At 49.4% G+C, this 19470-nt stretch overlaps 1 protein-coding gene across 4 annotated transcripts in view; it reads left to right on the top strand.

The window, feature by feature from the left end:
• Positions 1-19470, top strand: part of UBE3C (ubiquitin protein ligase E3C) — a 111450-nt gene that overhangs the window by 32420 nt on the left and 59560 nt on the right. For 3 of the 4 annotated variants that reach the window (XM_047763465.1, XM_047763468.1, XM_047763467.1), the window contains 6 exons: positions 1584-1741; positions 4502-4655; positions 5363-5583; positions 6012-6166; positions 8764-8951; positions 15948-16034. In XM_047763465.1, coding sequence (XP_047619421.1) covers positions 1584-1741; positions 4502-4655; positions 5363-5583; positions 6012-6166; positions 8764-8951; positions 15948-16034 — 963 coding nt within the window. The remainder of the gene's footprint in view (positions 1-1583; positions 1742-4501; positions 4656-5362; positions 5584-6011; positions 6167-8763; positions 8952-15947; positions 16035-19470) is intronic. The other variant, XM_047763466.1, reaches the window with a different exon arrangement.

The raw sequence follows: 19470 nt of genomic DNA, 5'->3' as shown, positions 1-19470 counted from the left end.
ACCACGGGTCATCTTGACGAGAACAGTGACGGGGAAGGCCCAGCTGGCTCATTTTAAGAGTAACTGATCATTTACAGGGAGGGAGCAGAGACGGGGGTTAGGAGTTGGCGAGGGCAGCGGGAACTAGAGATGAACTTGAGAAAGTTAATAACGTGCTTGTCGAGGATCTGGGGCGGGGGAACACGGGGCGGTGCGGGAGCAGGGCTGCTGGGGCTCGGCCTGGCCAGGGGGAGGCAGGGCGCCGTTGGCCTGGGGACAGGCAAGGGCCGTGCACTCAGGTCTTCAGGAAACGAGCAGCCCGGGGCACAGAGTGGGTGCGTAGAAGTGGAGACGTGTGACTGCCCAGCAAGCACTTGCGGTGCTCCTCAGCCTCTTCGTGGTGATGGAAGTGCAGGCTCGGATCATAGTCGGGTACGGTTGGACAGCCAGCAGAAGAGCTCCGACTTGAGAGTGTTCGCCGTGGAGTCGGGGCTCTCAGAGGCTGCCCCGCACACGGACGGGTTCCTGTCAACCTGAACCCTGTAGCTTCCACACTCCCCAGGGATTCCTCACCTCGGAACTTAGCAGAGGAAGGAAGCAGCTCCGTTCAGGGCTGTCCTTGAATGTTCACACAGCTTCTGTACAGCAGGAAAAGCCTAGAAATGGTGACGACATTTATTTCCCTGCTTGGGTACTGCCGGCCGTGAAAGGGCGCACGTTCTGAACACACGTCGGATGAATCTCAGAAAGATGCTGACTGGAGAATCTAGACGTCAGTGTACAAACTGAAGGATTCCTTGCGTGTGGAATGGAAGGAAATGCAAGCTCGTCTCTCGTGACGGAAACCTGGGCTGGGGGCATGGGAGACGGGGGGGCGTGAGCGGAAACGGGGGGTGAGGGGCTGGTTCGGCGTCTCCCTTGCCGTGTGGCGTGTGGCGTCAGAGCTCGCTGGGTCGCCTGCCTTGGATGAGTGCAGATTGCTGCCTGTGCATCATGTGTCCATAGAATTGGTTTTTAGAAAAGATGTTCTTTCTTTTTAAACGACACTTAAGTTTGTGACGCTGAGCCTTCTTTTCTGTAAGTCTCAAAGTGAGAAGGGAGTCTCTCGTCAAAATACTAGATCGCGTAGGGCCAGAAGTATATTATTAACTGTTCTCCTTAGGGGGTGTTGGGTTGTGGGCACGGGAAGTCCTGAAGGCTTTTTTGAAAGGAAGGCGAGAATAAGACACTTTTAAGGAGATCGTTATCTGGGTGGCATTCGATGTCGCTTAGGTGAATTAGGCAGCACCCCGTGGATCACGTGCCTCTCACTGCAGTGTGGTCTTTAGCTGTTCTTGTCTCTCTCTCCCTCTGTGGTTGTGCATTTTTCACCTCTGGAAACCCAGTGCCAGCGCTGTGTTTGACACGGAATAAGGAGTCCGGAGCAAAGAGTGAACGGCACGCCCTTCGATTATTGTGCTTGCGGCCTGTCTCTTTGCAGAGTTTTTGCGGTGCTAAAGCGCAGTGGCTAGACGCTTAGCGCGGTGAAGAGGCTGCTTGGAGGAAACGCTTGGTGACCTCTTCCACCTAGTGAGTGCAGATGCTCTTCTCTTTGCTTTTTCCAGGTTACTGCAGAGCTGTAACGATGACAGTTTGAATGTTGCACTTCCAATGAGAATGCTGGAGGTGTTCTCCTCCGAGAATACTTACCTGCCTGTTTTGCGAGATGCTAGCTATGTGGTGTCAGTCGTTGAACAGATTTTGCACTACATGATTCAGAATGGTAAGTCTGGGTCGGCCTCCCTGTGGGACGGGGCCGCAGCCGGGAGCCCCCTGAGGACGTGCCGTGCCACAGCTGTCCTCGTCTCACGCGCCCTGAACACCCGGGAACGTGTTTAGCTTCTTTGCCTAACCTGTCCCGTTGCTCTCCAGCAAAGCAAGTTCACGTCTGCGTCCAGGAGCTGTGCAGGTGCTCTCACCAGGATCTGGGCCTGCCCTGAGCACCGCGCCAGACCGGGTGGGCGCAGTGACGCCACAGGCCCAGCAGTAGCGGGCCTCGGCCCCTAGAGGCGAGCGAGGGCGCAGTTTAGCTGGCTCTCCTGCTGCCTCGGTGGCCCCCTTCTTAAATGACTGCGTGACCTGGACATGGTACCCAGGGTCCGAAGTTCCTTACTGCTGAGCCACAGCGGGAACTCCTTGGCTTAGTTAGTTATTTTGTTTTTAAGATTTTTATTTTTTCTTATTACAGTTGATTTACAGTGTTCTGCTGTACAGCAAAGGGACCCAGACATACATATATATATACCTGGGAGTTCCCTTTGTGGCTCAGCAGGTTAAGAATCTGACTAGTATCCATAAGGATGTGGGTTCCATTCCTGGCTCCTCTTCAGTGGGTTAAGGATCCGGCACTGCCATGAGTTGCAGTATAGGTTGCAGATGTGGCTTGGATCCCGTGTCGCTGGGGCTGTGGTGTAGGCTGGCAGCTGCAGCTCCAATTCCTTCGCTAGCTTGGGACCTTCCATATGCCACGTGTGCAACCCTTAAAAAGGAAAAAAAAAAAAAATTGGAGAAGCCCTACTCAGTTTGTTGAAAAATTAGAGAAACTACTGAGTTAATTAAAAGTAAATTGAAATTTGTGGAATCTGCTCTTTTAAAAAAAATTAATGGTAGTTATAAATTGTCTGCTATATTAATTGATGTATTATATGTGGTGACTTAATGCTAAGCACTGGATGAGGGTTTTTACTTTTTTTTTGTTTGAAAGTGTAAAGAAGACACCTACGAAAGAGGCATTATTTTGAAATGTGTCTGCAACTAGGAAATGTTCAGGATCTTACATAGAAAGTGCTGCCTGCTTCCAGCCATTTTTCATCCGTTTTGATAAATTTCTCCCCGACGTTAGTAACCTGTAACATTTCAGCCTTCTGTTTATTAATTGGTTCTGGTTCTTGAACACTGTGCTGTGACTTAACATGAAGCTTTTTAACGATTGCAACCGAACCCAGTATTCCTTTCATGCTGTGAAGGTGATCCGTACGCTCACATATTGATGTTAATGTAGTAATGGTGTGATTCTTAAGAAAATTTTTCTTGATGTGTTGAAGAACCTGGGGGGCATGTATGTCTTTTCAGTTTTGTGGCAAAAGAGCTTCCGCACTTTCTTGCTGAGGTTCTCTGGTAGTCAGTGTGTGTGAGGTTAGAGTTGGGCGTTCACAAAGCAGTCTGGTGATGGCGTGCAGAGGCTTGTTTAGTTACCGAAGCTCAGCTGCAGAGCCTGGAGGACTCTCTTCCAGGATGAAGTGTGTCTTCTGTTGTGTGCGGACCGTAATGAGATGCCTACGAGCGCCACCTGAAGGCCATCCTGATACCATTCAAGAAAGGGGCAAATGTTTCGAAAAGGTCGCCTGACCTGATGCGCAGGTGATAGGAGGTTTTGGCCACACCCTCAGGCCATCGGCAACGCAGAAAGGCCGTGCAAGTTGTGTCTGCTTCCAGAGCGTGCGTTCCTCGGTGCTCACGTTGGGGTCTTCAGAGAGGGCCTTTCCTTTAAGGGGTTCGAGGTCCCCACAGGAGAGGGGGAGCTGCAGGTCCTGATGGGCAGTGGGGGCGGGGCCGGGAGTCCTGGCCCCTCGGGAAGCGGAGGTGCTCACGTGGGTTCGCCCCGTGGGCCGGTCAAGACAGCTGAGTGTCGCTGAGGACCGCAGCCGCGGTGGAGCAGAGGGCATCCCAGGTGGTGAAGGCTGTGAGTTCAACACGGTAGTGTTTTAAAAACGACACACTACTTAATTACTTGGAGGGTGCTCAAGAGACAGATTTTTAAAACTCACATTGTATGGGCCTTGCTTGGATCCTGATTCAAGCAAACTAGGTAAATAAAATTTATTTATTTATTTATTTTTAGAAACGGGGCTTTTATTATTTATTTATTTATTTTTGATCTTGGGGTTTTTTTAGGCCTGCGCTCGTGGCACATGGAGGTTCCCGGGCTAGGGCTCAAATTGGAGCTGCAGCCGCCGGCCTACGCCACAGCCACAGCAATGCCAGATCCGAGCTGCGCCTGCAACCTACACCACAGCTCACAGCAATACTGGATCCTTAACCACTGAGTAAGGCCAGAGATCGAACCCACATCCTCATGGTTCCTGGTCGGGTTTGTTGTCACTGAGCCGCAAAGGCAACTCCTTAAATGAAATTTATAGCATGAAGCAATTGGAGACGTGAACACTGACGGGGCACTTGTGGTGATACTATACGTATAGTATATCATCGGAATACTTATATCTTGGATTGGCTTCCAGATGCGTGGAGGACAGGTGATTGACTGTAGTTGGTAATCATTGATACAGAGTAATGGATACTTGGAGTTTATGCAGCATTTAAGGTGACACGGGTGCTTAAAAGTGTTTCGTAAAGAGTTGAAGAAGTACTAACTTGAATTAGGACCTGTAGAAATTTATAAAAAGCATTTAAAAACTGACAAGTTTTTTTTCCCTTGTTATAAGAAGAGGTACCACATTATAAATCTGTTTTTCTTTTCTTTTAGGGTATTATAGATCTCTCTATTTGTTAATTAACAGCAAGCTTCCATCAAGTATTGAGTATTCTGATTTATCTCGAGTTCCTATAGCAAAAATTTTGCTAGAGAATGTTTTAAAACCATTGCACTTTACTTACAACTCCTGTCCAGAAGGTGCAAGGTGAGAATGGAATCAATTTACTGATTTTGAAATTTCACAAGATGTGTATCTAACGGTAACGTTGACGTAGGATGCTCTTTTAAACACTGACTTGAAAGTCAAATCTTGGTTTATTGGTGTAACTCAGTTTAGAGAAAGATGTCCTTTTTCTGTCTGGCCTGCACCCTACTGTAAATTCATATAATTCTTTTTTTTTGTTTTGTTTTGTTTTTTTGGTCTTTTTGTCTTTTCTAGGGCCGCACATGTGGTACATGGAGGTTCCCAGGCCAGGGGTTCAGTCGGAGCTGCAGCCACCAGCCTACACCACAGCCACAGCCATGCGGGATCCGAGCTGTGTCTGCGACCTACACCACGCAGCTCTCGGCACCGCCGGATCCTTAACCCACTGAGCGAGGCCAGGGAGCGAACCCACAACCCCATGGTTCCTAGTCGGATTCGTTAACCACTGAGCCATGACGGGAACTCCTAAATTCGAAATCCTGATGACCTGACTGTATTCTCGCTTTCTAGTAGCTATCAAAAGATATAAAAACACAGCAGAGTTTTTTTTTTTAAGTAGGAAAGACACAAACTTAAGTTCAGGGTGGTCCAGTTGACATTGAATGCTGAACTTTGATTTAGAAGGCTGTTTTATGAGCCGTTCTTTTAATCAGTGGTTTTATGTTTTGATTTTAGTGAAAGTTCCTTTTTCTTTTTTTTTTTTTAAGGCAACAAGTCTTTACAGCCTTCACCAAGGAGGTCTTGGCAGCGCCTTTCACGGAGCAGGTGTTCCGCTTCGTCATTCCCGCATTAGCCGATGCCCAGACCCTCTTCCCTTATGAGCCCTTTCTGAACGCCCTCGTGTCCGCGGAGAGGAGAGGCCCGGAGGCCAGCGCGGGAGCGCCGTGGCTCTTCTACTTTGTTTTAACTGTCGGTGAAAATTATCTGGGTATGAAATACAAGATGCGCTGTATTCTCATCAAGGCGGTGTTAGCAGATGAGTCAGGAGAGGGGATGCGGGGTGGGTGTCGTCGTCCGGTGGCCTCTGGGGAGGCATTCTTGCAAGAGCACAGTTGCTGAGGGCCTGGGACGTGGCCGCGCATGTCCCTGGGGAAAGGTTCCAGGCACAGTAACAAGGCCTGAGGTGGATGCGTGGGGTAAGTCCACACAGATTGAAGAGAATCGGGGTTAGGGTTAGGGTTCGGGCTGGCAAGTGCGAGGATGTTGTCCCCATTTATGCTAAACTGATGTCCGTGTTCTAGACTTGAGGCTCCTCCTCGGGAGGAGGGGGTACAAACATCTGTAGATGAATCGACTCCACTGCAGCAGGTAAGGCCTGGTCCCTTTCACTCAGTGTGGTCGCTGCTTGGTTTACAGGGACCCTCTCTGAGGACGGACTGCTGGTGTATTTGAGAGTCCTCCAGGCCTTCCTTGCCCAGTTACCCGTCTCAGCTGCTGGTACAAGCTGTCAGGACTCAGCCAGCGACTCTGAAGACGAGAGTGAAGAGACAGACAAAGAGCCGAGCACGCCGGTAAGCTCCGGCCCGTGTCAGGGCTCGGATTCACTGTGGGCAACCTCAGCTGCCGTTGGAAGTCCTTTTAACTTTGTGTTCTTCCTGGTTTGTTTGTTTGTTTGCTTGCTTTTTCGGGCCACACCCGCAGCATATGGAGGCTCCTGGCTAACGCCACAGCCACAGCAACGGCAGATCCCAGCCGCATCTGCGACCTACACCGCAGCTCATCGCAACGCCGGATCCTTGACCTGCTGAGTGAGGACAGGGATCGAACCCGCATCCTCATGGATGTTAGTCGGGTTTGTTAGTGCTGAGTCACAGTGGGAACTCCCCAAATTCACCCTTTTAAACAATGAATGACGTACAATTCAGTGATTTTTCAGTATCTTAGCGTAACTGTGCAGTCATCACCACTGTCTAATTTTAGAACATTTTCATCACATCACAAAGAAACCCTGTATCCATTAGTCTTTCCTCCCCCCAGCCCCTAAAATTAAAAAAGTGCATTTCTTCTTACCCTGTCTTCTGAACACCTTGTAAAATCTTTTGTCAGTTTTCAAGATGATAAATACTATGATTTCCTTAAAAATTAATTGTAACCGCGTTGTCCCGTGTTAGCTCCACGTCCCCTTCTCCCATTTCTTACCTAGCGTTGTTTGCTCGGTATTTTCAAGGAACAGAGAGCTTTAGGTCGCATGCGCACATGTTGTCTGTCTTACAGAGGTGATGCTTTGCCACTGACTTTTATTCACACAATTGAGGTGGCTTGAGGAATGGCTGTCCTGAGTTTTAAGTACTTTTTCGTTGGTTACGAAATTTCGCTTGATTAATGCCAAGTCCAGTCCCGGAAGGAACACACTCGTGTGTGGCTCGGGCTGTGCAGGGTGGGGCGGCGTGTGGAGGTCCCCAGGCTCGGGGTCCAGTCGGAGCTGCAGCTGTCGGCCTACACCACAGCCCCAGCAACGCCAGATCTGAGCCACATCTGCGACCTACACCCCAGGTCTTGGCAGTGCCGGATCCTTAACTCACTGAGCAAGGCCAGGGATCGAACCCGCAACCTCACGGATACTAGTTGGGTTTGTTACCGCTGAACTACAACGGGAACTCCCTAGTATGGTTTTTATTCTTACGAGGGCTGCAGCTGTGGTCGACACCACAGCCATGGCAACACTGCGCATGAGCCACACCATGCTGAGTGTAAGCGTAACTTTCACATGCACTAGAAAACCAAGAAATTGGTGGGACTTGCTTTATTTTGATATTTGCTTTATTGTGGTCTGGAACCAAACCCTCAGCATCTACAAGGTGTGTCTGTACACAGTGTGATGTGTTTTATTTTATTGTTTTTTAGGGCCGCTGGTGCAGCATATGGAAGCTCCCAGGCCAGAGGTCCAGTCGGAGCTGCAGTTGCAGGCCCACACCACAGCCGCAGCAGTGCCGGATCCGAACTGTGTCTGACCTACGCCACGGCTCGCAGCAATGCCGGATCTTTAACCCACTGAGTGAGGCCAGGGATCGAACCCGCATCCTCATGGCTACCAGTTGGATTCATTTCCGCTGAGCTGCAGTGGGAACTCTGTGGACGCGGTGTAGTTTGTAGTCGGGTGAAGATCTGTGTGTGTCTCTCCTGTATTTGGTAGATATTATAAATTCCATAAAGTCCACTCATCCAGGTTATGACAGTCCCGTCAGCAGGGCTCAGTGTCGTGCATAGTCGCGGTTTTCTATGTTCACGTCTCTGCACACCTGTACGAAGAAGGTACACGTCTTCGGTTCTCATCCAGAGGTAGACTGCGTAGAGCATTAGCGCGGATGAGATCAGTGAATCAGATCTTCTGGAGAAGTTAGGATATGAAATAACAAATCTTTTCAAAAAATTCTTTCATCTGTTTTTCTTAAACCATAATGTCTCAGATAATGTAAAATGGAAGTGTTATCAGATGATGTTACATTTTCACACGTGTGATTAGTGCAGTGCAGTCCAAAAAGTAGGAAATGAACTTTTCCTAACTTGTAAGGACTGAAAATCTTGTCACATCAGGAGGCCAACGGAGCAGTCACCGTTGTGGTGTCACGTGCCGGGCAGAATCGGTACCTGCTGTGGGTAATGACTTTGCGTCTCAGGATTTCACGTGACTGTCACGGATGTCTTTGCAGAGATAGCGACTTGCTCCTTGTAGGGTGGATGCTTTTTTTTTTTTAAATTAATTAATTAATTAATTAATTTTTTGTCTTTTTGCTGTTTCTTTGGGCCGCTCCCATGACACATGGAGGTTCCCAGGCTAGGAGTCGAATTACAGCTGTAGCCGTCGGCCTGCACCAGAGCTACAATAACACGGGATCCGAGCCACGTCTGCGACCTACACCCCACCTCACGGCAACGCCGGATCCTTAACCCCCTGAGCAAGGCCAGGAATCGAACCCGCAACCTCATGGTTCCTAGTCGGATTCATTAACCACTGCGCCACAACGGGAACTCCGTGGATGCTTTTTAGATCAGGCTTCCTGTCCTCTTTTCACCCGAAGGAAAATTAGAGCCTCTCTGTCTTTGTCGTGCGGAGCCAGGTTGTCCTGGCGCGTGGCTCACCTCGCCTCCTCTGCCTGCTGTGCTCTAGGAGGGCGGCCGACTCTCCGTCCCGTACATCACCGAGGAGTGCCTGAAAAAGCTGGATACCAAGCAGCAGACCAACACCCTGCTCAACCTGGTCTGGAGGGACTCGGCCAGCGAGGAGGCCTTCACGCTGATGGCGGCCGTCTGCCACACGCTGATGGTGCAGCGCCGGGTCATGGTGCCCAAAGCCAGGCGAGTCTCCCCCCGGGCCCTGCCCAGCCGCGCCCTCACGGGGCCCTGGCCCGCCGGGGCCGTGGAACAGGCCCTCTCCCGGCCTGTACCGTGTTCGCAGCCAAAGAGCTCGTTGTCGTCTGTTTCTGGGACGCGGGGAGCTGGGCCCTGGCCACCCCTTTAGAAAGCAGTCCGCCTCGCGCCTGGCTGATGGAACGAATGTCCCACGTGTCTTTTTAGGGTTTTTTCGTTGCTCTCTTTCTGCCAGATGGCCCTTGACAGTGTAGTCTGTTCTTGAAAACCTTTTGTTTTTCGTAACCTCGAAGGACAAAAGAAAGTGTCGCCGTTTCAAGTGTGGCCGAGGAACGTGTCGGTGACCTTCAGGTATTTCCCCCCCCCCCCCCCCGTTTTGGGTGATAGTCGAGCAGCGCCTTGGAAACCACACAGAATAGTGTTGGAGCGCAGTGGGACCGCACGTGGTGGTCCCACCGGGAAGTCGGTCCTGTCTCAGCACAGGACTGGTGGGACCCTCAGGGGTCCCCGTCGCTTTTTAGCGACGCTGTCTGGCAGCAGGAAAAGAGCTGCTGCTTTCGCTAGGAGCGCATTCTTTGAAATGAACTGTAAGCAGGGACCACGCTGGCCACAAGTGCCTCGGAAAGTAAATGCTAATGCAGCAGCTAATTGGCGCCTGGGCTCAGGGGTGTTTATGACTGTGGAGGAAGTCAGATGTCCCTGCGGCCCTGAGGTGAGGTGATTAGCTCTCTGTGGGCTGATTGCATCGGAGCAGGATGTGAGTTCTGAGGGTCTGGCGGCTCAGCTGGGCCACTCGCTTTATTGGGGCACAAAGTCCGTTGCTTTGGCTGGTAATGACTGAGTTTAATGCATCAGTGCCCTGGTCTGGATTTCCTCGTGAGCCGCTTCCAGAAGGTGTTTCACGGTAAAGGAGCTTTATATGGAGCCTCGCTTTTATGAGTACAGCACCTGTTTCCTCTAAGAAAGTACTCCAGGAATTTTATTTATGGTTTAAGTATATTAGGCTTTGAGTATTTAGAATGTCTTTCATAGCTCATGAAAGAGCGAATCGGCTTCTTTTAACTGCTGCAGCTTGGAGCTGCTTGGGCTTTTGTAAGGTGCTTCGAGATGATGAGTCGCTCGCGGGCCCAGGCGCGCACCCACGCCGGGCCCTCTTCTCTTCAGGGTTGGGGTTGCAGCTTTCGTCTCCATTGAACGTTGATTTTCAGGAGGCATAAAGGAATTTGGAAGCCCCTTCTGCATTGACACGGAAAGATTTCTAAGCTATATGGGGGGCGGGGGGGGTTGGCCACACCTCAGCATGTGGAAGTTCCCGGCCTGGGGTCACACCCGTGCCACAGGTGCGGCAACGCTGGATCCTAAAGCCGCTGCACCACAAGGGACCTTCATCCAAGATAGGGCTTAAGGGATAAAAGGAAGCCGTAGAGCAGTGCGAATAAAAATCTCTTTGTCTCTAAAGGCGACGAGAGTAAGACCGTGTTTTGTATCGTCAGCGTTCGTAGGAAATTGGTAGGAGTGATCACTCGTGTGTCTGGTTTTGCTGGGCGCTGAGGGAGGAGGAGAGCGTGGACTTGGCTCATGTGCTTTTAAATGTGGGTTTGAGTTTGGGATTGTGTGGGTTTTTTTTTTTTTTTTGTGGCAACTGCAGCATGCAGATGTTGCCGGACCAGGGAGTGAATCTGGGCCACATTAATTTTACATATTAAGTAATAAATGAACTGCCGGCTCCTCTTATGAGAAAATTTAGAAACCTGTACACATTTTTGAATTTAAAATTCATTTTTCTTTAAGAAAACCTATTCACTCCTTTTAAATACGAATGAACACGAACTGGCTTATGGTGGGCGGGGAAAAAACGGCGACCGAGAGAAGGACACCGAGACGGCGGGGCATTTGAGGAGACAGCTGAGGACAGCCTGCTGCCAGGCGCTCCGGCTGTACCCTGGCCAGCCTAGAATCAGCGGGCAGTGGCCCAGTGTTTAACTGAGTGGAGTTGTGCTGCTGCGGCCCGGCTCTGGCGCCCCCCGCTGCTGTGCGGAGGCCTCCCCCCAGCTCCCGAGCCCATCTGATCGTTCTGCTCGGAGCTGGGCAGCCTGTTCCCTGCTCCTCCTCCTGGGCCTGCCCTCTCAGTGCCCTCCGTGGCTGCTGCAGTGTTTCCTGACCCTTCGACTGCTTTCTCCTGTTCAGCTGCCTCCTTCTTTATCCCCGTGGGTGCTTCCATTCAGGCAGCTGCCCTGCTTTCTAGAGCTCCAGGCTCCCACTCGGCCGCTTGGCCTCCTGCTCCTCGCGCACTGATGGAGCTTAGCATCGTTCCCCAAAACCGGGGGGAGGTCACGCTGCGGCGGCAGTGCCCTGTGGCTGCTTCCCCTTAATTAGAGTGAAGTACCCACCCACTTCCTCGGTCATCCCAGCCACATTGCAGGTGCTCAGTCATCCCGGGGGGCCGGCCGCTGCCATGTGGACGGCACTGCTTGGATGTTTCCATCACCACAGAAGGTTCTGTTGGACGGCGCGGCCCGAAAATCCAGGCTGGGAGTCCTGCCTTTCTCCGCCGTTCCCCGTCTGCCTTCATCAGCACGATAGGTGACTCCTGCATCCTCTGGGTCGTGTGTTGCCACACTGAATTGTCAAAGATACAACCCTCGGTGTTTCATTCTCTTGCTTAGACATCTACCCAGGAACCCTTCCGGTTCAGAAGAAAGTTCACACGCCTTAGCTTACTGATGTGTAGCGTGTCCCTTCCTCATCACTGAGTTTTTGTCACTTGTCCCTTCTCTAGCCTGTTTCTAGCCGTAAAAGACGTCCTGCCCCAACCAACTGTGCTGCTTGCACTTCCTTGATCCCACTGGGCTGGTTTTTATGCCCCAGGGCGTTTCATGCCTCTGCTTTTCCCGGGGCTGGTGTCTGCCCAGAACCAGAAGGCGTCTGCCGTTCTTGGCTGTTAGAGTCGTGTGGAGGTGGTCGTCCTTCAGGAGTCTCCTGGGTTGGTGTCCGGAGCTTTCGCTGTAATTACAGCTGCCGGTGAAATTTTCATTTTACGGTGGGTACTTCCTTTTAGATGACTGATTGCAGGAGTTTGGGTTTATACTTAAGGTGGATAGATGAGCATGTTCTTTGGGGCTTGGCTCTTTTGTTGCTTTAGTATCTAAAAACTTTGAAATGGAATTTTTTCTCTTTTTTGGACCGCACCCATGGCATATTGGAGGTTCCCAGACTAGGGGTCTAGTCGGAGCTACAGCTGCCGGCCTGCACCACAGCCACAGCAACGCCAGATCCGAGCCGCATCTGTGACCTACACCACAGCTCATGGCGACACTGGATCCTTAACCCAGTGAGCGAGGCCAGGGATCGAACCTGTGTCCTCGTGGATGCTAGTCAGATTTGTTTCCACTGGGCCGTGCCGGGAACTCCTGAAGTGGCGTTTTCGCGGTAGTGTTTTAGGGATCAGAAAAGTTGGTGTTCCAGTTTACCTGTAGTTTTCTTATACGTGCATCAGATCATAAGCCATCAGAATCATTTTATTGTATCACATGCCTACCGAAAACCAGTAAAACAAGCCAGGTTAGCGGTGTGTTGTGTTATTAATCATTGTGATTTAGACGGTCGTGTGCCCGGGAAGTGATGGTGGATACGCCTCTAGCTCTTGGTGTGTAAATGCATATCTTTAATGACTTGAGATAGAATGACTGTGCAGGTGACTCCAGTGCGGAAAAAATACCGAGGATGCACCTGTAGAGAAACAGATTCGGTCTCTTTGCCAGTGACTTCATGCTCGCTTTTATTATCCGTGATAGTTTTGGCGTAAACAGTAGGCACAGCAGCTATTGGTTCTTGTTATGATTTGCATTCGGCTATAAAGGTCGGAAAATGGAGATTTTAACATCTCATTCAACACAATGGTTTTATTACGATCTGTCTTGAGACCATGTAGATTATAAACGAACTGGCAGTAGTTCCTATTAAGAGACATCAGGTGAATAAAGTCGGCCAGCTTTAATCAAGTTTAGGACTTAATTTGTAGTGAGTTTTGAACCTTCTCAGAAACATTTGAGAATGACAAGTCACAGGAGTACAAGTAAGTAAACTTGGAAAAAGCATCACAGACTGTTCTGAGGTTTTACAGAAGTTTTCTGTAAGAGCTGTAAGGGGAGCGACTATCAGGGCAGGCGTCAAAGGTCCAGAGTGCTGCCTTCTCCCGTTTTAATTGAAACCGCAGTAGCTGGGTGAGTAGAGGTTGGAATCTGTTCATCTTCAAACTAATTGTCAGGGGAAAGGGAACTGTGTTTAAACTGATGATGGTTTTAGCGCTGGGCTGTTAGTTTTAACACAGCTGTATGTCTAAAGCTTTTCTTCTTCTTCTTTTTTTTTTTTTTGTCTTTTTTGGAGCCACTCCCACGGCATATGGAAGTTCCCAGGCTAGGGGTCGAATCCTAGCTGAAACTGCTGGCCTACGTCACAGCCACAGCCCCCAACATGGGATCCAAAGTGTCTGAAACCTATAGCACAGCCCATGGCAGCACCGGATCCTTAACCCACTGTGCAAGGCCAAGGATCGAACTCTCGTCTTCATGGATACTAGTTGGGTTGGTTAACCGCTGAGCCACAACGGGAACTCCTAAAGCTTATCTTCTAATCTCAGTTCCTAGTTTGTGAAGAAAAAATGTTTTGACAGGTGCACTTAAACTGAAATACATCTTAAAATGTTTGTTATCATTAAGGAAATTTGGAGCTTATTTTTAATTTGCATTATCTCAGAGGTGCAATTTGTATATGTATTTAATTTTTTTATTGAAGTATAGTTGATTTACAGTGTGTTAATTTCTGCTGCACAGCAGGACGGTTCCGTTTTTATGTATTTCTTTTAATATTGCTCTTGGCAGTGAAGTGACCCTTGGAGCAGGAAAGCACGTGGTCTCCCACCTGCGCTCGCTGGGGCAGGAGTGGGCGGTGCTGCGGGCGGCTGGCTTGTCGTATTTCTCCTGCGTGTGACGCCTTTCCGTTCAGAGGACATCTCTGGGAATGCCTTGCTGCCGTGACCTTTAGTGCCTGCGGACGAGCTGCTGTCCGCCGTTGTGTTCTCTTTAATACCTTGGCCAGTCTGTGCAGACGCCTAGCCCGGATTTATGCCCTTTACTGCTTAACTCAGAGGGTTGTCTCCTCTAAATAAAGCTTCCTGGATGATTTTAAATATATCCCCGATATATGCTAAAAAATACATCACGTCCTTACCTTTTAGCAGTAAAGCCGCAAATAACCTTTGTTAATGTATAAAAAGATTTACTCATTTGCCTTATGATCACATCACGATTAATTTAGGAGCTGTGGTTGTCTCAAAGTTAACTTTGGATGTGTGTAGCCATGACAGTGGTGTTTCAGAAATGTGTGTACCCCGCGGAAAGACGGCCGTTACAGTCTTGGGTGAAGAGTTGGGTTAGGAGAGGAGGCTCAGTAGGGGAACCCACTTCTCTGGAGGTCTGTTGGCAGAGTACCTGGAGGCTGTATCTGGGGCATTGACTCTTGCTCCCGGGGGTGGGATGAAAGGTTGCTGTGATCTTTGGCCTTTTGTGTTGTTTAGAAAAAAGAGCAAACACACTTGCTTAAAATACGTACTTCAGATTTTTGAGGTGCTGAATTTTATGTTTAAGATGAATTTAAGTAAAAGTCTTTGTAAAATGATACTTGATAGTACCTTATTTTAAAAAGAGCTTAATTTTTTAAGTTTCTTAGGAGAAATAAAGCAAGGACATACTACCTTCTAGAATGTCTGTGTTGAGAGTTCATGTTTTTTATAGTTTTGTTGTTCTTACTCTCTTTTCCATAGTTTATTTAATTGATCTCCTATGATTTATTGCATTACCATTTTTGATTATTCTAGTAACTTTGAATTTCTCAGCCTCATGCATTAGTGTGTTGTTGTTATCACGTGGGTTTACGTGTGACCAGCAGAACTCACTTTTATAGAATCATCATGCTTTTCGGCTGGAAAAGGCCTTAGAGCTGATGTAGCACAGTCCCCTCTTTTTCCGATACAAACAGGCTGCTTTTGGCCTGTGTGACATTTGAGGAGTGGTTGGGCTAAACAATCGAATAGATTTTTTTCCTAACCCAGGAGTCACAATCCTAGGTAAATGTCACGTATTTTATGCTTTCACTGTTTTTAAATGATTATGCTCTTAATGCCATTTGGATATCTCAGAAGCACCACAGTGAAATAAGATTGAATTTTTAAAAGCCGCAACTCCATAATCCCTGCTGTATACTCCGAAAATCCTAATCCTGGAGCATATATCTGATATTTTGATTGAATGCAGGAACGCAGACAATTAAATTTGAGATGTTTCTATTGAAAAGTGACTTATTTATCTAAACCCTGTTCCTTTCTCTTCCACTGTGGGCATTAAATTTATATGCCCCTTGCAGAGTTCAATCTATTAGAGTATTATGCGCAGGAGAATATTCGCAGAAACGACGGTAATGAACTGTATTGTGGAGACACACGGGGCGATGCTTTCACTTAGATCACCCATCATCCTTACTGGGAGGGGTCTGAGAGACCCCGGTGGCAGCCCTGACCTTGAGGAGGCAGAGGTGCTGGCCCTCAGGCGCCTTGGGGGCTGCGGCTCGGGCTCCAGCAGACCTGACAGCTTGGAGGTAGGACGCAGCCTCACAGGTCTCCCACTGCGGAAATCCGCTGATTCACAAAATGCGTGCAAGACCAGATGGTATAATCAGTCCCGTCCCCTCTGGGGCTGGATCTCATCGCACTGCCCAGGGTGGGCTTAGGCCCGAAGCCGTGGACACAGCGACGTCCAGCAAAGCTCCTAGTTGTAGGAAGCAGGCTGTTTGTGGTGGTAACATAGATACTTTCAAATTGGAGTTTGAAAGCTTTTTCAGTTTGGCGCGTCTTCAGTTCAGGGCTTTTTTCTTTTGGGAATACGTTGAATGAATATTTGCTAACTCTTATTTTACCCCATTCCTTTTTAGGCTGCTCTACAGTTTAGCCTTCAATGCCAGGTTTCTGAGGCATCTTTGGTTTCTCATATCTTCTATGACAACACGGATGATCACAGGGTATGTTGTTTCACAGACTTGTAAATTGAACTTAAGGACACGGAAAGTGGCAGTCTAATCAAAAGCACTGTATACAGGTATTTTTAAGTAATACTTCTATTTAGCTTATGTCGCATAAGAACAAAAATTCTAGATGGTTTTAATTTTACAAAATGAAAAAATTGTCATTTTAAAGTTTGTTGTGTGTATATATTAAGAGTATGGGTTTATATGAGAGTCATTTTGTTTTAAAAATCCCAGTCCTCTTTCGAAAACCAGAAACTTGAAATTTCTTTGCTCCATGTGCTTCTCAGTTTTCTGTGCTTTTGATGGTGAAACTATAGATTTGAAGCAAATGTAAAACCATCATGAACGTTAAAACATAAAAATATTATAGAAGTTGGTTTTTAAAACCATTTTGTTGAAATAAGTTGGTTTTTTATTTTGAGTCATGATGGAACTTGAAGGCTAGAATCTCTGATACACCTCATTTCACTGAATGTGTCATTTGTAGAGAATTTAACATGCAAAAATCTTTCATAGTGAACGGGCTTTTTAGCCCAAGCTGGACCCCTCTGTTGGAGACCCGAGCTCACCCTTCTGTCCGTGGAAGGAAGCGTGTGCCTCCGTCCCTCGGGGACCAGCCTCCGAAGTGCTGTTGCACGTGTGCTGTCCGTGCCCTGAGTGGACACCGGCACCACGTTGCCCGCAGGCCGTGCGCCAGCCTGTCCCTGAAGGAGGGCACCTTTCAGTCTGAGGGCGAGCATCTGGAAGGAAGACTGTTTCCTTTAAAAAAAAAAAAAAAAAAGCCTTTATTCTTTTGTGACCAAGAAATCAAGAGGCTTACTCGTGGTGAGTTTGGGGCATCCGCAGTTTAAATAGGCCCCCATCTCCAGGCTCACTTGGTCCGTGACCCGCTGCGTGAGTTGGGTGCTCTGGACCTGGAGCCTGTGGGTGTGGTGTGTGGAGAGAAAGGCGGTGCCCTCTAGGTGTCCTGGGGGACAGGAGCGCCCGTAACTGCAATGGCCAAGTGTCCTCGGCACTCCTGGGAGTTACCTTCCTGTCTTTTTCATCTGATTTTTTTTTTCTCTTTTTGCCTTTTCTAGGGCCGCACCTGCGGCATATGGAGGTTCCCAGTCTAGGGGTCGAATCGGAGCTGTAGCCACCGGCCTGTGCCACAGCAGCGAGGGATCCGAGCCGCATCTGTGACCTACACCACAGCTCACGGCAACACCGGAACCTTAACCCACTGAGCAAGGGCAGGGATCAAACGTGCAACCTCATGGTTCCTAGTCAGATTCGTTAACCACTGCGCCACGACGGGAACTCCTTTTTCATCTGATTTTAATGCATCTTAAGTCACTGAAGGGAATTTTGGGGGTTTTGTTTTTTCTTTTTTGGTGGCACTCGCCATGTGGACATTCCCAGGCCGGGGAGTTTGAATCCCAGCTGCAGCTGTGACCTGCACCACGGCTGCAGTTATGCCCGACCCATAGTTCCACAGTGGGAACTCCCTGAAGGGAGGGGGTTTTTTGTGTTTTATTTTATTTTTAAAAATTTTTTATTCGGATTGATTTGTAATGTGCTGTCGATTTCTGTTGTACAGCAGAGTGACCTAGTCGTATGTGTTTGTACGATGTCTCTCTCTCATTGTCCCTCGTCTGTTCCATCGCAAGTGACAGCTACTCACTTCCCTGTGCTCTGCGGCAGGGCCTCACTGCCCGTCCACTCCAGATGCCAGCGTCTGCATCTCCCAACCCCAGACGCCCAGTCCATCCCCCCTCTCCCGGCAAACACAGGCCTGTCCTGTGTGTCCATGGTGTTTGCGGTTTTGTAGCTAGAGCACTGGTGCCCTGTTTTAGGCTCCACACGTAGATGAGTCTCTCTGACTTGGGAAGGGAGTTTTTGACGACAGCACTGCAGCCGACGAGACTCCTAAAGGCTAAACGGTTTATTTGTCTAACCGCGAGTAGCAGAAGTACAGACGTGAGAGAAACCCCAGAATAACTTAACGTCTGGAAAGTTTCCTTCGTGTCCTTTACTTTTCAGGTTAAAATGTGAGGTTTGTCTGTGTGCGCGTGTGTTTCAGCCGCTTATGACGGTGCCAGCCTTGGTGTTGCTGAATGACAGGCTCCTTTAGGGCAGAGGGATCCTGGGGGATCACTGGCACGGGAAGTTACCACTGGCCTACGCGTGTCTCAGCTCAGCGGCCACAGTCCTGTCCCAGCTGCCTGCCGGCCTGCTTATTCGCTCACGGCCTTTGTCTCCTGGTGAAGAAGCGGGTCGTGCTGTGTGAGAGGAGAGAGCGTCGGGTCTACTGAAGTAGGAGTCATAGTCTGCATCCGTAACAGTAGGCAGCCTTTGAAAAACTCGTTTCTTGCTTTTTTTTTTGCTTTTTAGGGCCACGCCTGCACCATATGGAGGTTCCCAGGCTAGGGGTCAAATCAGAGCTACAGCCGCCGGCCCACACCAGAGCCGCAGCCGCACAGGACCCGAGCCGCTTCTGCAGCCTACACCACAGCTCGAGGCAACGCCGGATCCTTAACCCACGGAGCAAGGCCAGGGACGGAACCCACATCCTCATGGATACTAGTCACTTAGCTGCAATGGAAACTGCCCTAAAAACTCATTTCTTAAAAGAGCATTTGAGAATGAGTTGCTTTTTACTCATTTTATTAAAATAAAGCTCCTCAAGAACTTACAATGTATTAACACATTCCTAATGTGTATATCTCATCACACGTATTATCAGATAAACTTAGGATGAGATGCCTGGTTTTTCTGTAAATGGCATTAGGTTTAACTTGAAAATCTTTTCATAGCAGGACTTGTAGAGCAGGGGCGCATCAGAGGAGCACGTTGGAGTGTAGACTTCCTTGTCTGATCCCTGAGCCTTGGGTTGGGAGCCTGGGTGAGAAGCTGGGGTGTGTGACCTCACAGGCTCCTTGGTGATGGGGGCGAGGGGACGGCGAAGGAACAGGAGCGCTGGTCCCTCTTTTCTCTTAGGCGTCTCTGTGCATCCCAACCCGAGGGGCTCTTGCCCAGTCTCAGGCTCGCACAGTGAGCTGGCCTGGCTCCTTACTGCCTTCAACTCAGCAGGGACTGTGTGGTCCCCGGCGGTGAGGGGCGCTCAGGGCGGTCCTTACAGCTTTTCAAGGTAGGAGTGCATCCCCAGAGCCCCTCGAGAGGAAGAGAAGTCTTTGACTCGGGGCAGGAGATGTGCTGCCAGGCAGGGCTGGGCGGCTGAGGCTGGGCTGGGGGCCCCTGAGGCTCCGCCTCCATCCAGCCCCTCTCCTTGTGCAGGGGCTGTCTTTTCCTCCCAGGCCAGTAAATGACGGGCGTCTTACTTGCACAGAAGTCTTTGAGGTTGTCCTGTTGTCAGGGGAGCGTTTGAGTGTGTTTACAGCAGGGTGAGTGATCAGTGGAGAAAGAGGAGGCGCGTTCCGTCTGCGTCCTG

This window comes from Phacochoerus africanus, chromosome 16 (genome assembly GCF_016906955.1).
Source record: "Phacochoerus africanus isolate WHEZ1 chromosome 16, ROS_Pafr_v1, whole genome shotgun sequence".
Classification (NCBI taxonomy): domain Eukaryota; kingdom Metazoa; phylum Chordata; class Mammalia; order Artiodactyla; family Suidae; genus Phacochoerus; species Phacochoerus africanus.
This window is presented reverse-complemented; position numbering and strand designations above follow the sequence as displayed.